This window comes from Ovis aries, chromosome 4 (genome assembly GCF_016772045.2).
Source record: "Ovis aries strain OAR_USU_Benz2616 breed Rambouillet chromosome 4, ARS-UI_Ramb_v3.0, whole genome shotgun sequence".
Lineage (NCBI taxonomy): Eukaryota > Metazoa > Chordata > Mammalia > Artiodactyla > Bovidae > Ovis > Ovis aries.
Window position 1 is genome coordinate 93,740,283 of NC_056057.1, and position 20,266 is coordinate 93,760,548.

The 20,266-nt window shown below is 41.9% G+C and overlaps 1 protein-coding gene across 1 annotated transcript in view; it reads left to right on the forward strand.

Annotated features, from left to right (window-relative positions):
• Positions 1 to 20,266, forward strand: part of SND1 (staphylococcal nuclease and tudor domain containing 1) — a 419,819-nt gene that overhangs the window by 150,080 nt on the left and 249,473 nt on the right. The window contains exon 11 of the mRNA XM_027968778.3: positions 1,149 to 1,238. Within this exon, the coding sequence (XP_027824579.2) occupies positions 1,149 to 1,238 (90 nt within the window). The remainder of the gene's footprint in view (positions 1 to 1,148; positions 1,239 to 20,266) is intronic.

Here is a 20,266-nt window from a genome sequence, read left to right on the forward strand (position 1 = left end):
AATACATACTGTAAGGGAGGCACTGCATACTGGGGTCTGGGGTCACAGAGGACAGCAGAAAGGGACGTGATCTCTGTTCCCACGGAACTCAGGGGCCAGCGGGGGAAGCCCTGACCACGCCAGCCAGTCGAGCCAGCGTCCCCCAGTTTCTCATTCACACGCTCTGGTCCTGCATACCCTGTCCTACCCCACCCCCAAACTCCTCAGGTTCCTTCTCCTTTATCCGCGCTGTCCATTCCCCTGTCAGTTGCTGTTAATTCATTTCTTAAACGAGTTCTCACGTCTCTCAAGGTCCTGTCAGTCCCCAGTTCTGTCGCCTTTATCTGGACCCTTTCTCTTCATCTCAGTTGTTTTGCTCAAAACACCTCTTTTGGGGGCAGTCTGAGCTCCAAGAAATAACGAAGGGGTTGATTGCATTATTTGTCTGTTGAAATACTGTTTGTTCCTGCCTCTCTCCTTTTGCTTTTTTCCCCATCTCTAGTTTTCTTCCTAGTTCATTTCTATCCTGCAAACTCGTGTTAAGTCCCACCTTGTCAATGAAACATCTCCCGATTACTTCTTTCTTTCCACTTCCCTGAATTCTAATAGCACTTAGTCCCTCATCTGTATCACATAATTCAGTGCTTATTCAAAACTGCTTCGTGTTACTTCATAGTTACAGGATTTCTGCTATTATTATTGTTAGGTTACAAGGATTTTACGTCCAGGATTATAACATACCTTTACATAGTGCTTTGTCTGTGGCTAATAGTTGGTACATGCTTAATAAAGGCTTATAGAGTAATAGAATGAGATTTATAGTATAGCTGTAAATATTAGAAGGGCCCTGATAACTCAGTGAGCTGCTTTTATGTTGCAGTTTAGATAGCTGTTTCCCTGTTGAGGAACATTTAGGTTGATTCCTGTTGCGTAAACAATTCATTGCTTATTTTTGAGCCTGTCATTTGTAAAAGATAATTTTGTTCCCTGTAAAGCAACCAAATACTTAATCACTCACTATGTATCCAGCAGTTATTCAATATTTGTGATACTAGAAGACAGAGCCTCCTTCAGGTGCACTGTCTGTATCTTGTGCTCTTGGCTGTGTTCCTGTCTCAGTTTTTGCTTTGATTTCCCATTCCTGATGTGATATTTTATTTTGCTTTAAGGATAAGAACAAGAAACTCCGTCCCCTCTATGACATTCCCTACATGTTTGAAGCCCGGGAATTTCTGCGGAAGAAGCTCATTGGGAAGAAGGTAAGCGATGACAGAAACCTATTTACGAATAGTTGTGTGTTGTTTTAAGCTCAGCCCTTCTGACGGAATCCCAAAGACCAGCAGATAGATGACTTGCCTCCCCCAAGTCAAGCGATTTTACTTTGATACAAAGAGAGGCGTGCCTCTGTCTCAGGAAGTGACATCCCTCGGGAGAAGTCTAAAATTGGGGCCCTGACCACGGTGTGATTGCCAAGGCGCTCACGGCGAGTTCTTTCCAGGGTCCAGGCTCAATTCCAGTTTCAGTAATTGCATATTGCCCTGAGCTCCATTCAGTTGGCTCTCTGCTTCTCTCCAGCCACCTCCATTAAAAGTTGGGGCTCTGGGATTTGCTAGGGAAAGAAGGTGGCTGCTCTTTACTGCTTTCCCTATTTCTGTGGAGAAGAGGGAGCCTGCCTTGGTGGGGAAGAGAGCATAGTTTCCTGGTGGTTCTTGGGGAGACTTTCTGGTGGAGCCCGGAGGCCCTCAGAGGGCATTTCCTTGGGTTGTCAGAGCAGAATGTTCTAGGAGCTGCAGAACTTGGCGTTCTGTCAAGCGGATCATTAACCTCTGATCTTCCCCTGACTTTCCTTGACCTCCCCACCCTGCCTGTGCCGAGCATTTCTTTGTGTCTGTCCTGGGTAAAGAGAGGGAATGAGTTGGAGTATTTCCTTTGGTAATTGAGAGAAATTTGTGGAGAAGGACTGTGATTTGTCTTCTCCTTACTTTGTTTTGGTGGGAATTCTTCCAGGAAATGTTATGTTTTTGGCTAACTTTTGTTGTGGGTTCAGAAAGGCCATGGTTCTAAGTCTGGCCTCAGCATGTTGAAGCCATATTAGCATTCTTTACCTCCATGCAGGTTTTCAAATGATGGGAGTTGTGACAGGTTTGTCAAAGTAGTGTAAAAATAAATATAAATATAAGTCATTTTATTATATACCATAGTCACTAGAATGATAAATTATAACAAGAGGTTTTGAAGCTGGGCATAAGATGAAATTGCTAATTTTGAGGTAGAGACACCAAACTGGATTCCCTAACATGAGTATTAAATCTCCTCAGGTTCCTTCAGAAAATAGGCTCATTTGTCATTGTATAAAACTTGACAGAATGTTGTATTCATTCATGAAGTGTAGTGCGAATGATGGCTTTAAGCCTCTTTCAATTTCTAGATCTCCTGTTATCTGATCGAATGTCTAACATCTCTATTTCACAAAGTTGATACCATATCACTCATTTACTAGTTCATAAACAATGAAATAGAGACAAGCAAGGAATCCCATTCCCCACCCCGCCAGCCCCCATACGTATGCATGCATATCTATTGAAATCCGTCCAAGAATCGCATTGAAAGGGGTAGCAGTGCATATTCACTTCATGGGCAGCCAGTTGTGTGGCCTGTGTTATGGCCTCCACCTGCTTGGTTTGAATATTGCCCTCCCGGATTCTGCTTCATCTCTGGGAGCATAGATCACAGCTCAGGGTAGCAGCTGCTAAATGGTTTTAAGTTAGTCCCGGGCCCTGCTCTCAAACACCGTGTGCCTGCTGGGCCTTTGTAAAGTCCTCCGTCTCAGGATAAAAGGACTAACCTCCAGTGTCAGATTTGGTGGCAATTCTTAAGCAATTAGTCTCCTTCTTGGTGGGAGAAACCTCATTTACTGGTGCCTCTGCATCAGAGTTGATTGGATTCTGTTTGTGCTGAGCCCAAGTTTTGTCCCCCATGGTGACACTGTATAAATGATGAATACTGTATCCCCGTGTATGGAGAAGGATGCAGCTCAGCTCTGATGGGCTAGAACATTCCTGATGCAAACTGCTTTTCCTGACTCACCACCTGAAACCACTTGCCTGTCTTCTGGGCCCATCAGTTGCAACAGCAAACACCCATGTGCTCTGGAGTCTGGGAACAGACAGGGCAGTGGCTGCCTCAGGGGGGTGGCCCGCACATCATCATACATTTCTGCCAATTCCCTTCAGACCTCTGCAGCTGTTGAGAGCAGCATGTAGTGATTAAGAGGCACCGAGAGGGTGCATGCGGGCCTGTGTGTGCCCGTGTGCACGGAAGCTGATTAGGGCTGCCTGTCACAGCTTAAGCAAGATAATGGAGGTAAAAATCATCTTCTCTGCCCAGACTATTATTTGACCATCCCAGAGAGTCTATAATAAGACAGTTTGCAGGGATTTCTAGAATGTAGAGAAATAAGATTGAAGGTAAAGTGGTGCAGTGCTTTGTTAGATTCAGCGGCCTCCATTTCAGTTATGGAAATGCACTTTGGTTCACTCCCCAGATTTAATTCTGGCTAAATGCCTTAATTAAAGTAACCAGGCACCTCTCTGAGTCTTGGTTTTATCATTTCGGAGCTGGGAATATTATTTGCCTTTCCTCTCTCTTGGATGAGAATCTGCCATAAAACTAGTCATTCATGTTTTTCCAGATGCCTATTAAGATTTTGTTTTGTTTAATGATACTGCTTTCATGTAGAATCTAGCATAGCCTGACTTTTTCAGGTGAGGTCAAGAGATGTAATCCATGGGCAACTAATTTGCTCTTGCCCAGATTTGGGTGTTACCTGATACCCACTTCCACAGAATGAGGATGCGCTTGTGTTTGAGTATACCTTTGTGTGTGTGTGTGTGTTTTGTGTGGTTTGAGGAAGAGGTAGAAGATGTGTATATCCTGGAAGAGTTTCAGAAGCTGTCTGAATTGCCACACTGCTTGGTCGAATGCCCTCCCCATCCCCCCGTTTGCCATCTGCCATCTGTGCCTTCACTAAGATTTGACTCAGGGAATATGCATGGAGGAGAGAACTGCCTGACTACTTTCTTCTGGGGTTCTTCATGGTCCCAGTGTAAGTGGACACTTGGGATCCTTGGTAACTTCAGCGTGTCCTGTAGTTTTCCAAAATGGCATCCTTAGTTTGTGTAAGACATTGTGAGATTGTGATGCACTTGTAAGAGAACCAGAGCTACAATCCTATTCTGATCGCAAGAACAGTTTCTTTCTCTGTGTATTTTTTTTTCCTTAATATTTAGAGATTGTCAGCCCTAGGAAAGCAAGAGTTTGTATGTCTAAGTCATTTTGCTCTCAGTGGAATAAGGTGATGATAGCTGGGAATCTTCATTGGGAATTTTCCACAGCTATTTCATAGAATCTCTAAATATTTTTTAATCTGTTTAATACAGCATTTACAAATGACATGTGAATCACTGTAACTTCTATCCCTTGATTGTGGAATTTTTGTCACCAAGGGGACCATTGTGTTCAAAGCTGTAACCTGTTTGGACCATTGAAGGGTCAGAAATGGTGGATGAAATGAAATTCCAATGAAGCTTCAGCCCTGGGAGTAGAAAGATGCTCGATCCAGGCTATCCTGCCTCCAGAAGTTCTACCCCAACCCCCACCCTGCAGCAGTTCATCTATTCCCTAAAGATTTTACCACTGTTTTCGTTGAATAAGTTGAATAAGTAAACTGGGGAATGAGGCTCATTTGTAAACCAGTAGCTGACTTTGTGTGCTTTTTATGTCATTAAAATTTGTTCTGTAAACTATGCAGACTCTTTTTAGGCACTCAAAATTAGGTAATTTTCTTGATAAATGCAGACATTTGAAAAGTTATTGGGCTATAAATTAGGGAATTACTGCTTTAGATTGTTCTTTTTTTGGAAGCCTATTTTACTTGAGGGTCATGGTTTTGGGGGTGTGGAGCTTTCGGGTGGTAGGTGGGGATGATTTCTCTGTGTGCCAGATTTAACAATTCCAGCAGGTTCAAGACCAAACCTCGTGAAAAATCTGTTCTCACTTTTTAGAATGGTTGCTATAGTATGTAAACGATATTATCTCTATTCTGAGTTAATGTGCTTTTATGAGCCACGCTGGCAACCCAACCACTGTTAATAGCCTTGCTTCTCTGGGATAAAATATTCTGAAAGTCTAGGTCGACTATAGAAGATACGGCTCATTCGTTCTTCGGTGGCTACCTGTACGTGATTTTCATGCCATTCCAATATGTATGTGGCATGAACTAAAGACTTGCTTTTTTTACAGCACTTCATATAGTGCTCATTTTAGCTTAAAAAGTTGGAGCTGTCATTTATTGAGTTGGTTGTTCCTGGTACACCCTGAATTTTGTTTTTACTTTGTAAAATCTTCACCTCTGCCCTGAAAGATATATGTATCATTCCCTATTTTATAGACATAGAAACCAAAACTTAACCCAGATGTCCATGATGCTTCTGATGCTAAAGGGCGTCCGGAAAGGCCTGCTTTCCTGTTGTGTGTACTGACTGGTGTGTAGATGGCCAGGGTCGGGGGGCTTTGGGGGTATGACCGTTCTTGGGTATGACACCCTACCTGCTGTGAGAAGTTGCTTCTCTGCCGCCACAGCATCCTTGTCCACAGATAGCCGCAGGTGGTCAGAGCACCAGGGATCAACCCTCTGAATGCCTTCAGCCTTCTAGACATTATCTCATGAGTCTTTGAGATGTCCCTGTGAAATGATGTTTCCTCAGATTGCTCCTCCGAGAAGCCCGTGTCAGATTACATGATCTTCTTCAGTTCACAGACGATGTGAGGTCATAGCCAACAGTGTTAAGCCAGTGTGGACCTCGATTTTACTTTCTCTTCCATCTTCTGGCAGAGGTGAGGCTTCTGGGAGAAGGGAAAGGGCAGGTTACTTTTTTCTTTCTTAGTCTTTGGCAGGGCCCCCCGCAGGTTGAGGAACACACTCAGTGCTCCAGTGCCTGTGTGAGCACAGGACCCTGAGGAGACCCCGTGTAGCCTTCCTTAGCCGACGCGGCACTCAGCTCAGCCGGTGGGTGCTCTTCAAGGGTGTGGGGCTTCCTTGAGAATTCATTTACTCTTCTCACAGGCTGCGTCGCAAAAATACTTTTGCTGTGTGTTAACTTAATCCTCTGTGTTAAGTACAAAGCTGGCAGTCTGGGGATTCTTGTTCTTAATTACCTCTGATGCAGTTTAGTTTGGTTTTTATAAACATTTCCTTTGTCATGTCCACATTTTTCACTTCATATTAATGTGATTCACTCACGCCATGGAAAAGTCCTCTACATTAATGATCAAAACAGGCCCTAGGGTTGTGAATGCATTGTGATTTAAATTGACAGGTTTATGCGAGGTTGCTTGTCCTTGCCTTCTCAGTGCCAGCTGTTACCATCAGTGTGGCTGTAAATTTTTTGAATAAATGGCTGAAGATATTCACCAAATCGAGATGTTTTGAATTGGCTCGTATTTTCTAACCGTACCTTTTCCGAGTAAGACTTCTCCCACTTGGACGGGACGAGAGCGTGTCAGTGCACCGCAGGAGACCAAGGGTCATTGGAAATGCCATTGACCTCTTGGCTGGACTCATCAGCTCTCTTGTCTGGTGCAGGTAATTAACAGAAATGACTGTAGAGTTTCTGGAAACTCAGTTGTTCCCAGCAAGGTAGCATCCTCCTGGCTGCCACCCGAGAGCTCTTCTTGATGAGCTCTTGGTTTTATCTGTAGGTGGGGCAGAGTACCTCTGTGCTTTAGAGACCATCAGGGTGTTGAGCTGAGCACGTAGCTCTTTGGTGAAGTATGGTATTTGTATGAAGTATATTCCTATGCCATCTTCAGAAAGGACATCTTATACAAATGAAGAAACCAGAAATTGAAACTGCATTTCTGAAAATTTCTTCTGTAGGCTTACCTGTGGGAAATGGTTTGTTAGATACCAGGATCCTTAAGATCTCCTATCTCTGGGTACTGTTAGACCTTAACTTGGTTTAAAGACCTTCTTCCCTGGACTCCCAAGTTGCTCGTAGGTTCTGGTGAGAGTCCTTAGATTTATAACTGATCGTAAGTTGGCTTGTCTTAAGCCACCCACTCCTGATCTTTTCACCCAAGATTCTGAAATATCATCCTTAGGGCTGGAACTTTCCATGCCTGTTCTGTGCAAACTGGGCTTTTATTTTAGGGGGAGATTTGTGCTGAATCAGCTCAGCTGTGTTTGGGGGTAGGGAGAGGACAGGCTTTTTTTCCCTACTTTAAAAATAACCCTTATGTGCCAAAAAACCCTATAAAATGTGCTGAATTGCAAATCTTCCAACTTCCTATACCTCTTGGTTTACAGCAAATAGATTCTTTTGAGCTTGGGCTCAGTGATAATGTACAGAATATCTTACAGTGTGTGGAAGAGAGTAAAGTGAGACTACCCAGACATGCTCTGTTGGGAAGCAAACCCAACTCTTGTTATCTTTTCTCACAATATTTTTTCCGTAGTAGTTTCATCTTCTAAGGGTTTGTATAGGGATAGTACATATGAATTTTCTAGGAAGAAAGGTTTTGTTATATTTGCAAAATCAGACATCATTCCAAAGTAGTGAGTCCAAATTTTAGACATAGACTCTTTAAGATTTCTTTCTGTAGCCTCTGTTTTTGATGTGTCCAGAAAGTTAGGCTAATATTTCCAATTGCTTATCTTTCCTAAGGACAGACATGAACAACTTGTGGGTGTACAAGAGGGTAGTATGCACAATTGTTTGGTTCTAAGGTGGAAATTCTGGAGAAGGCAATGGCACCCCACTCCAGTACTCTTGCCTGGGAAATCCCATGGATGGGGGAGCCTGGTAGGCTGCAGTCCATGGGGTCACTAAGAGTCGGACACGACTGAGCGACTTCACTTTCACTTTTCACTTTCACACATTGGAGAAGGAAATGGCAACCCACTCCAGTGTTCTTGCCTGGAGAATCCCAGGGACAGCGGAGCCTGGTGGGCTGCCGTCTATGGGGTTGCACAGAGTCGTGCATGACTGACATGACTTGGCAGCAAGGTGGAAATTCCTCCAATTTGTTACAGTTGGGTGACTCAAGTGGTGTCTTAGGGCTTCATAATTGAGGTCATGCGGTTGTGAGCTCAAAGGCCATGTGCTCCTTGTTTTAATGCATTTAAAATCTGAGCAAAGGTTTTATTCTTACTGAATCAAGGTCTTTTGTTGATACCTAGAACTGCCTTCTTGCTTCCGCTGACTAGTTATCTTTCCTCTGGCAAGCTTTCAGATATTCCTGTGTGTGCACTCAGTTGTGTCCAGCTCTTTGAGACCCCATGGACTGTAGCCCGCCAGGCTCCTCTGTCCATCGGATTCTCCAGGCAAGAATCCTGGAGTGGGTGGCCATGCCCTCCTCCAGGGATCTTCCTGGTCCAGGGAGCAAACCTGCGTCTCTTGGGTCTGCTGCATTGGCATGCAGCTAAGCGTTGCAGTTCTACCCTGTAAGGACTGCTGGCTTGGACAGTCTTTCCTGGTGGTTTCATGATGATAGGTGTAGTGGGCTGAGTAGTGTTCCCTTAGAATTCATGTCATTTTGGAACCTCAGAATGTGACTTTATAAGGAAATAGTCTTTAAGGATGTGATGGGTTGCAGTGAGATCCTACTGGTTTAGGGTAGGGTCAAAACCCAAAGACCCATGCTCTCATCAGAAGAGGGTAAGACACAGACAGAAGGGCATAGGACAATGGAGATGGAAATGCAAGTGATGCATCTTCGTCTGTCTGGCCAGTTGACTCCTGACTGGAGTTCTCATTCTTAAGTTTTGTACTTTAGTGATAAGCTCCTTTGAAAAGTAATCCATCAGTTGGGGTTTTATGTTGATGTTCTTTCACCTCTGACACCCTGCCTGTCTTGTCTTTCTTGCATTTTTTTTCTTTCCCTCCTTTCTTCTCCCAGGCTTTAATGCCTGTGATCTCCAGACCAGTTGACAGTTGATACAGAATAACCAATACTTGGTTTTCCCTGGTGGCTCAGTGGTAAAGAATCCATCTGCCAGTGCAGGAGATGTGGGTCTGATCCCTGATCGGGGAAGATCCCTGGAGAAGGAAGTTGCAACCCACCCAGTATTCTTGCCTGGAGAACCCAATGGACAGAGGAACCTGGCGGGCTACCATCCCTGAGGTTGCAAAAGTCAGATACAGCTTAGCGACTGAAAAATGACTAGGACAGCCATTACTTGAGCACATTTCTAGTGTTGCTGGCAGGCTCATCCGAAGACTTCTGCCTTGTTTCCCTTCCTTGACGAATCAGTGCTGATATCTGCTTAAGAAGGCTGCTGTAGTCACAGGGCTTCCATCATTTCGACTTTGATTATTAGCATGTTGAAATATGGCACGCCCTGGGAGAAATCATTCTGGCAGGAGCTTTTGATGAACTATGCTCATCCTATTTAAGGCTGATGAATGGGACATTAGGGATAATTAGCAGAGGCCTGGTCTGCAGTGCCACGTGAAACAGGTCACTTGCGTAGGTGTGTGCCATGGGGAGCTGTGCCTGAGTTTCTCCTGTTACTATAGGAATCTCAGTTTTTGTCTTCAATCTAGTCTTTTTGGACTGGATAATTTTTCTGTGGCTTTGCCTTCCCTCCTCTTCTGGCTGTAAAAAGTGATTGGACTGGGCTGGGCTAATGAGCAGGTGGCCCTATTCGGAAGACAAAGGTTGAATAGGCTTATTCTCTTTGAGAACTGAGCCCCTAAAGCTTTGATCATGCCTCATCACTTGGTAGTATAAGAAAGCCAGAAGAGGAAGCCTGGTGAAATCAACTCATTTTTATTATTCAGCAAATAGTTCTTGAGCAACTACTCCATACCACACCTTGTTCAAGACATTGGGGTTGGAACCTTAAAAACATCTGTGCTCATGGAACTAATAGTCCAGAAAAGCCACATGATGGTTGGGTACCTTTTGGGAGGTAAAATGTGAATAAAGTATCATCTCTTGTCACAAGCTGCCTACAGTCTAACTGCGATAAGATTACATCAAAATGTGCAAAGTTGAATAAGAACAGATTTGAATATCTGGTGAGATAAGAAATATGTCTCTTGGCAGGATTGGATTAATATTAATGTGAATTGTACAGATCATAGTTGTCTTTCAGATATAGGAAAGGTTCCACCTGCTGTGTGACCTCATGCACTCAGTGGCTTCAGCGGCCTCTTACATATGAATATTTCCACCCCTTGCTTCTTTCTCTGCCTTCAGATGTACTTCCAACTGCTGGAATCCCCAGATAGAGATGCCAGGAGAGAGGTGTCAGCTATTAGGTATAAAATGTAGTTTTTGGCTTCCATGTGGTTTTCTTCTCTGCCCACAAACCATCTTGGTACCTTTTGGTGGTCTTAAATATTGTCACCACCCAGTCATCATCTCAAACTTTAGTATCGGCAATCTCTCCATCCCAAGTTCACCTCATTCTGCCATAGTTACCGCTTCCAAATCTTCCTTTACCCAGTGTTACCCATGGCTATGAGTCTGTATGCTCCTCATCTCTCAATTATTGCAGCTGCATCTTAAGTGGATCTGCTCCTTCTAATCTCTGCCATCTTTCACGGTGCTGTCAGAACTGCTTTCTGTATTCACAGTCGTGGTCACCTCACAGACTCTCGTGTACCCAGATGCCTGCAGGAGAGCTCCTGCCTCCTTAAGTGAAGAGAAAAGAAAGCTGGTTGTGTATAAAATATCATAATGTCATTTAGGGATGTTTCCATTTCCAGTCTCACTTCCTACTCTACCCTCCATATGATACATCACAAAGAACTTCTCACCCTTGCATCGACGTGCCGAGCCCTTTCACAGCTTCCTGCCTTCACACTTCTTTTTCTGTAAGGATCTTAGCACGGTCCTCTATTCCTGGCTCCCCATGTAATGTTGGGGCCCCTTCATCCTCTCATTCCCCTTTGCTGGTTTCTGGAGTATCCGTTCCCAGGTCTGACCTCCCTCCCTCACCCGTATCAGGCAAAGAGCCTGTCTGACCTTTTTCTTCAGCTCTCAGCTCCTGATGTCAGGAATCACATTAGGATCCCCCAGTAATAAGTCTCTACAGAAGCAGTGGAATTTGTCCTCCACCTGGCAGTTCTTAAAATCGGAAGTCTTTGGATATAGAGAAGGGATGTAGAAAGCTCATCGCATAGCTCTGAGCCAGGCAGATGGTTTTCCTGTCACCTGTCGTCTTCAATTTCCTCATTCTAATATAGACCTCGAGCCCCACTCCAAAGAGACTTTAGGCGTAGCTCTGACAGATAAAAACCATGGCCTTACAAATAGGTAGAATGAGGATGTTTCTCGTGTGTTTTTCTGGATATGAGTTGTGGTTATGAACTGATGACTCCCCCTGACTGGCAGTGTGCCCGGGGGCTGTTCCTGAGGCAGCTGGAGCAGCCGCTCCTTGGTTCGGGAGGTCTACTTTGGGGCCGTTCCTGCGTCCTTTTGAAACCTGTGCAGCATTTCTAATTTGTTCTCTTTAAAAAATGATTTTTGACAGAGGGCTTACTCAACTAGTAGGCAGTAAGTGAATATTTTTCACTTGAATCCTTCATTATGATTTTAAACCTCTAAATGACAGATGCTTGATGGCCCCTGACTGTTGCCTGCTGTGCTTGTTCCCAGGGACGTGGGCTCCATAATGTCCATCTTTCCCAACAATAGTCCAGATGAATTGGAAATAAATAAGTCCCTGACTGGCTCCACTTGGCCATTTCTGCGACGTATGGCTTGCTTTATAGCCTGGCAGGTTGCTGCTGAGCCCGGCTCCTCAGAGCCTGTCAGGCTAGACTTGGATGTGGGGAGGAGGCGGGGAGGACTGTTGGGTAGGAGAGGCCAGTTGAGCGTGGGGTTTTCCTGCTGGAGGCCCCCAGCAGGGGGCCTGTAAACCTCTGACACCCCTTAACCTCATTCTAATATAGGCCTCGAGGGAAAGGAGGAAAGGAGGGAAGTAAATAGTGGAGGGACCTGGGCCCTGATTAGGAATTGGTTGAACGTTGCAGTGAAATCTTGCCACGTGCAGCTAGGCAGCAGCAGAAGCTTCTTTACTCTCCTAGTGAGTCTTAAGAGCTGAGAGATGCATCCCTAACCAACCATATGGTCTGCGCATTCTCACCGCCTCTGTTTCTCCGTTTGTAAAATGGGCATGGTTGTTTGAACAGCTGTGACTCCTCCGGTGTGCAGGTATAGGGAAGCGATGGAAGCAGCCTGCTGCCTTAGGAGTAACTTTTGGGGTAGGGCACAAAGGGTGGACCCATGTAAGCTCCTCGGGATGGAACTAGAAACTAGCACCTCAAGTGCAGCCCTGCGGCTGCATCCACAGTTATCAGCCTACACCATAATGAACAGGCGGGGTGTTTTTGTGACCACAGAGGCCGAAAGATACACAGCTGAAGATTGCGTGTGTTCAGATTCTTATACTTGGTGAATTTCTTTGTTTCAGTCTGCCTTGTTTTCTTGATCTGAAAAATACAAAGGAATCTGCCTTTGTAAGATCTTATTTAAGAACCCAGAAAGGGTCATTGGTCATCCTGGTATCTCTGATGAGACTCTCTGAGGTAATGGGCATCTCCTGGGTTGGCCAAAAAGTTCATTTGGGTTTTCCTGTAAATACGGCCAACCCAAATACTGATCACTATGTAGTTTTCCCGGTAGGGGAAAGGGCAGGCTAATTTCCCTTGCCTGGGCCAGAGGTGGGAGAACACCATTGCCTGGTGCCCAGGGACGTGAAGTACACCTAATCCTTGTTCACTTAACCCCATGACCTTGGATTATGGTTCCTTTTATTTCCTTAATTTCCTTGTCAGCAAAAGGGGAATGAACATTTTTTTGCCCTGTTTTTGCTGAATTGATTGATCTAGTTGATCTTTTTATAGTCCTTAGAGTTTAATTTTTTGACACCAAAGACATATTTTACTTCAAATAACAATATAATGTGAATACCTGCAGTAGCCAAAACACAAGATTTGAGAGGTGCATTTAAATGTGTGAAGATAAATCTCTACACCTCTCTGTGGCGTGACTTTAATTATCCTTAACCTACCAGACTCCTGCTTCCGTAATAGAAAGCTCGGAGATTGAATTCATTCTTTTCCCGCTATACTCACATTACTGTTACGGTCAGAGTGCTTTTTCTGTCTTTACATCTGAAATTTAAAGTTTAAACTGCTATGGTTGGGGTCACAGTTTTCCCACTGGGGAAAGCGCCTTTTTGCTCCTTTTCTGGAGCCTGTGTCTTCAGCTGATTGTTTTCCTCTAGCATTTGTCAGCTTGCTACATTTGGCCAACATGGCTTTGGAAACCAAAGGTGTCAGAATGACCGACACCTTGAGGCGGCCCAGAGCCTTTTTTTACATTTTCTACTAGTTTCTTCCATTGCCAGTGGCGTTGCCAGCCATGGGGAAGAAGAGCTGTGTGTGGTTTGAACTCCGCAGCAGGGGAGGGTCTTTGAAGAGGAAAGACAAGGACAAGTCGTGCTGCTGTTCTTCAGTGCTGCTGGTTTGGTGGTTGCTAATCCGAGTTTCTGAAGGGAAAATGGTCCTATGATCACTAAGTCTGGATAGATTTGTTGTGTCTCTCTTGCCGTTCTGAGAGTGAATGTGATATTGATAGCCTCTCATATTTTCTCCTTTTCACACACCTACTCCCTCTTCCTTTCCTTCTGTCTCTAACCTTCTGGTGGTTTCCTTCTTCTTCCCAGCTCTCCTGCCTTCCATTTTCCATCCCCCTCCTCAGAGGTGCTCAGACCCACAACCTGTTCCGAACAGCTTCAGAATTCCAAGCTTGTGGTAGCTCTCCTGTTCCAGTTCACACGCCCATCTGCTAAGCTGTCTGACCTGGCCATTGCACTGGATCCCTGGGACCTTTCTGGCCTTAAGAGGGGAAAAGTGATTTGCTCAATGTCATCTTTTCTTGTTTCTGTTCTTCCTCCCAGCAGAATGGAATTTGGTCCATGACCAAAGCTGACAACGCATCAGCTTCTGTCTGAACAAGTCCACTCGGTTTGCTTGGTAGTTCCAGCTTCTCCTTGGGCTTGGGCTGTCTCGGATGAGCATAGAATTTGAAAGGCTAGGCGATGCTGTGTACATTTTAAATTGCCTGCTTGAACCATCACTTGCTCTGTTTTTGGAAAAGGGAAAGCATGCATGAGGAAGAAACTGTTGATCACCCCTTCTAGCCAGGATTGGGCCAGGGTATATGTGTGCTTGCTAGGTGCTCCGGTGATAGGTCAGCTCAATACTGCCCTGAGCGCAAGATCTTGTGGGTGCTTGGGTGTTGTACTCATTAAGAAAAGAGAAACTATTTGGTTGACACTGGGACCTGCTTCCAAATCTGGGAACATGTGTCTTCTCTGCATGGTCCTCCTTCCTGCAATTGATAATTGCGTTTGTTTTTCCCCTGACTCCAAGCCATTGTCCCTGTCCTCCACCCTGTGTGTCCAGGTTGATTTTGGGGTTCTTCTTTCTTCCTTTTCTTGCAGAGATTCCTCTTTGCATTGATATGTATCTATGGCAAGGCAAAGATACTTTTTAAATTTAATTTTTAAACAGCCAGGAAGCCATAATTTGAAACGTTTTTTGGTTGTTTTATATAACATGTTCTTTACTTTTTTTAAAAAATAGATGGAGGTTTCATTTTTAGAAAGGACGTATATGGATAAAGCCATGCATCTTTTTTTATTTTCTCCTGAAGATTTTCAAAGTCAAATCAAGAAACTAAATCCTCTTTGTTGTTTCATTTGCTGAAACAGATATTTTGAAGTCATTTGGCAGGAAAGCCAATATGGAAACAGGATATTTTTGACAAATTATTGTATAAAATAGGCAGACCCTTAAATTAGTTAACATATCTGTTAGGCATTTGTTGGAAAGTCAATAACATTGTTTTAAGTTTTTCTTGTGTGTGTGTGTGTGTGGGGGGTGCGCTAGTCTTGCTTTTTGTGTTGAGTAGGTAATACATTTAAAACTCAAAATGCTGACAAATGGTGTATTAATCAAAGAGCTCCCTTCTACCCTGGTCCTTCAGCAATTCAGTTTACCTCCTCAGAAATAACTAGTATTATCATTTCCTTGTAAATCTTTTCCAGAGATATTTTTGGCCAATATAGACAGATGTGTTTGTGGGTGTATATTCTTCAAATACTAGTATCATAAATAGTTAAAATTTCATATATATTGCCCAAAATGACATCTTTGCATTTGTATTTCATTTTTATGTACTTGAAAGTACTAAAGAGTTTTTGTTGTTATTCAGCCTAGTTTTCTCTATGACCATAATTTTTCTGCTTGAAAGTGTAAGTATGAATTCAGCTAATATTGGGGAGAATGTCCATTCTGTATGACAGTGTATTTTGTTTTTGCTGTTTTGCTATAAATAACACATACTGCGTGTTTTATCAGTGACAAAATCAACACTTATTCACTCTAAAAAAAATATTTCTGAAAGAAAAGTTAAAGCAAAAAGAAACTACCACCCAGGGTAGCATCTGTTAATACTTAAGTATGTATTATTCCAATCTTCTTTTTATGCATTTGGGTATTTGCATAATTTTCAGCTTAGCTAATACTTATATGGTACTTAGTGTTTTGTAACCTTCAATATGATGGTTTCTCTGTATCATTTAAATAGACTCTTACATGAGGTACTTTTATTATTTAACGGCAATTGAGTATTTTAGTCAATATCCTATTTTTGGCTATTTGTCGTGGTTTAGCATATGGACTTTGGGAAGCAAAAAGACGTGGGTTTGAATCTCTGGGGTAGCATTACCTAATCCAGGCCTGTCATGAGCATTAAATGAGGTAATAGATGGAAAGTACTTACTGCAGTGCTAGGCACATTGTAAGAGCTCAATCGATAACAGCAAACTACTGAGTCAGGGCTTGGGAAAATGAAGAACAGGGAGCAGTATATAATATGACAAATAAAATGTGAACTTGTTCTGTTCTGTGTCCTGATAAGGTTGAATGAGAGAAAAGGAAGATGGCCATTCATTTTATTTTCTTCAGCCTCTGTTGGCTTGAAAACCAATCTTAAGAAGATGACACTCAACTGCTTGCCCTTCTTTTTAAGAAAACCTTTTTGATCCCCAAGTGCTCAGCGGCCCTGACTTGTATCTGCCTGACTCAGAGAGGAAGTGGGAGTGGGCCTGGGGAAGGAAGGGTCTGGAGAGAACTCTTAACATCCAGTTTTCTTCTTTTCTGAGATTCCTTGTACATTTTTTATAGCTTGATAGAGTTTCCATGGGAACTGGCAGGAGCTCTGATGAGAACTTAATTTTCTATGACCCAAAGTAAGCTAAATAAAGGACAAAGTATGCCCCAACCAGCATTTTTTTAAGCCCCCAGTCTCTCTGAGAGTCTCAAACTTGAACTCTCTGTCTCCTGAACTTACCTATCATCAGTTAGAAATAAATGTTTGATGTCCTGCTTTTCAACTCCCAAATGAATGCTCAGTTAATCTAACATTTCAAACTATTATTGCCACTGTGATTTACTTTTAAAAGGTTGAATTCGGAGATGGATTACATTTGCGATAATACTATGAAATAGGTTCATTCCTAACCCCATAGGTTCAATTCAGTTCAGTTGCTCAGTCGTGTCCGACTCTTTGCGACCCCATGAATCGCAGCATGCCAGGCCTCCCTGTTCATCACCATCTCCCAGAGTTCACTCAGACTCACGTCCATCGAGTCCGTGGTGCCATCCAGCCATCTCATCCTCTGTCTTACCCTTCTCCTCCTGCCCCCAATCCCTCCCAGCATCAGAGTCTTTTACAATGAGTCAACTCTTCTCATGAGGTGGCCAAAGTCCCAGTTCAACTCTCACATCCATACATGGTAGCACATTTTAAGTACTTCGCTGATGCTTCAGGTGATTTGTGATTCTTTGTATTATAGAATGATTCTTCGTTTCTCAGAGCAATTAATAAGTTATCCTAGTACTAAATAGAACAAAATGAGGCAAAAATTTGGCTTTATTAAAAGCTGTAAGTAAACTGGTTATGAGTTCGTGTCATATTGTTATTTCTCCGTAATGTTACCCTTAAGGTTTCCACGGATTCTAAATGATGTCCTTTTTACAATAAAGTGTATATTAACCAAAATTGATCAAAATGAATTAGGCCAGGTACATCCTCAGCAGTATTGTCATTTGTCGGTCTCTTGTCCCCCGCCCCCAAACAGGCCAGTTCTTCTAAGGACTAACTAGTTTAGGGATAGGATCTACATTGGCTATATAGCGTAGAATGTAAATTCTGATCTGTATTCATTTTATTTGTGCTAGTCTCGTCATCACGTAGTAGCATTCCCACAGCTAGGAAAAGGTTGGATTCGTGTGCAGTTCCCACAGATACAAACCTCCATCTGCGTTCCCATTGGTATTTTACCTTTTTGAGCAGTGGAGTGTCTTCGTTTCTAGTAATTCTGCTCATCTTGCTACTGTTCATGTTATTTCTTTAGTTCTTCACTTGGCAAAGCTTTTCCGATCTCATTCTTGACCCTTCTTCTTTGAGAGTGACCCCATTAACTTTCTTCACAGGTTAAGTATTTACCAAATATTTTCTCTGGTTTTTGTAAGGTTGTACACAGTTACTGTAGACTTGTAAGTTATTTTTGAAAATAGGGAAGTAGGAACATGCAAGCACTAAATAAAATTTTGTCACTTGATTCGAAGCCTTCTGGAGAACTGGACCTGGGAAGTCAAGTCTCTCCTATTATCAGTAACACACAGGTTATGCTTTTGGTGAGCGTGACTGTTGTCACTTTAGACCACACCGTAACTAAGATGATCTTTTGTTTTCCTTCTGTGATTTTTGTTTGATTAGAAAAACAATGTATGTTTGTTATATTAAGTGTGGAAAGTATAAAAGAAAATTAAAAGTAATTCAAAGCACTGTTAGCGTTTTGAGATTTTCTTTGATTCATACGTACACAGACATAAATAAATATGTATGTCAATTGACAGCATAACCTGAACATTTCCTCACAAACTTAAATGAAATTTCTTGAAGTGATAATTGCAGTGGTTGTGTAATCTTATTTTCATGATTGTGTGATAATTCACCAATTTGTGTTCATTTTAACTTTTTTGAACTATGGTGCTATGGCTTTCTTTTATGTTTTGATAAACGTGCCATACTGTATAATCAGCTAGATTCACTAGCATACAAAATCAGGCTTCTCCATGTGGGTGGTTCTAATGTGAACGTGAAGTCACTCAGTCGTGTCCGATTCTGTAACCCCATGGAGTGTAGCTTACTAGGCTTCTCCCTCCATGGGATTCTCCAGGCAAGAGTACTGGAGTGGGTTGCCATTTCCTTCTCCAGGGAGGGTGGATCTAAAGTTAAGGGCAGAAAGCTTCTATTTATATATAATTATAATTTGTATATAATAAGTCTATTCATTGATGTTGAGTGCTTTATTTACATAGGATTTGGCCATTTAAGAAGTATAATATAATAGCTTCCCCCCTTTTAAGTCCCTTAGATTTTTCTCATTTAAAGTCAGACATTGTTTTTTTGAGATTTTAATTATTGAATTTTGAACATTTATTTTTTCTCCAAACTTTATTTCATTTAGTCTAGTTCTTAATGCTTAATTTTAACCTTCTATTATTCCCATATTTTAGAGCAACTAAGCAATATAATAGGTTTTTTAAAAAAAATTTTTTTATATTCTTGCTTATAAATCAGTAGAATATGTAGCAATAAGCTGGATAGTTTTGGAGAAAACCAGAAACAGTAACCAAAGTTGGAAGTCTTTCTCAGCCTTCTCATGGATTACTCCTTCAGCCATCTGCACTGTATCATGTATTTAAGGGTAGCTTCTCACACTTGCAAGACTTTGAGCTCTTAGACTGTAAATCTCTCCAGGCATATAACAGACCTAATTTACTGAAATGACTTTTTATTGTGGGTTACTAGTCTTGTAATTTCAACTTTTATTTGTAGGATTTAGTGGTTATAACTTTTATTGAGTTGCTGTTTAAGTTTGGATAATTCATATAACTCCTCTGAATCTGCTTTTTCTTACATAGTGATGTATGCTTGCCCTAGGTAATAACTGTGATTACTTTCATTTGATTTAAAATAAAGTCACTCATTTTACTTTATGCCTTAAAAGCTCAGCTAACTAAGAGTTGGAATAAAAAAAATAATCTCAATGTAATAAAAATTTTAACTTAATCATTAAAAGTAACTTACTACTGAGATATATCTTCCATTTTCAGTCTTTATAATAAGCTAGCCTGTTCCAAATTGTATGAGTTAGCTGTTTTGTATTGCAGAAGAGACCCCTCTTGCATAATTTTTGGACAGATTATATAATCTTCCTGAATAACTGTCATGTTGTAAATGTTATTAATGTGACTCCCCCTGTTCCACAGCCCAGCCACCTCTAAGCAGTTAAAATACAGTCTCACAGTGTTCAAGAGAACCGAGAATGTGAATTTTAAAAAAACCTCTCACAGATAGATTACTGATATATTCTAGAATTATTAAAAATTGGTTATATTCATTCTTTTTTTAGGCTTGGGTGTTGCTTATTAGATCAATGCCAGTTATTGGGTTGCCCAAAAAGTTTGGGTTTTTTTGTTATAGTTTATGGAAAAATCCAAGTGAATTTACTGGCCAACCCAATAATTCTTCTCTTTCCCCCCATTTGCTCCAGATTAGAGTATCTCTAATGTGCCTGTCATTTCCTATTAACTATGGGATTTTTTCCCTAGACTTTTGAGCCTCATACCATTGGATATTTTATTGATTACTATATTATGCTTATTGTGATAGTTACTCAAAAGAATTTTTATCAGATGTCACTAATAGAATGCTCATTTTATTAAATGTTTCAGTTTATAGCCTTGTGTCCATTACAACCATTTGTTACACAGGATCTATGTATAAGTGGGTCACTTCATTTGATTTAAACATGCCTATGCATCTTGGTATATCTTTTACAGAGAAAATAGACAATATATTCATTATATTATAGGTCCGTCCTTTCTTTTTCACATAAGGAATCTGAAATTTTTAAAATATATGCATTACTGTTCTGTTTGATTTCATTCATATACATATATATATGAAATTTAGCATGTATAGATTGCAGTTTTGTCTGCCCTTTTTGTAATGCAATAAGTTTGATTTGTATTTCCTACGCCTGCTAGATGTTCTGAAATGTTTTGAATGAAATGAAATGATTGGGCTTCAGACCATTCTTTTGAGATTGTTCAAGAAGTCTCTTTTTGGG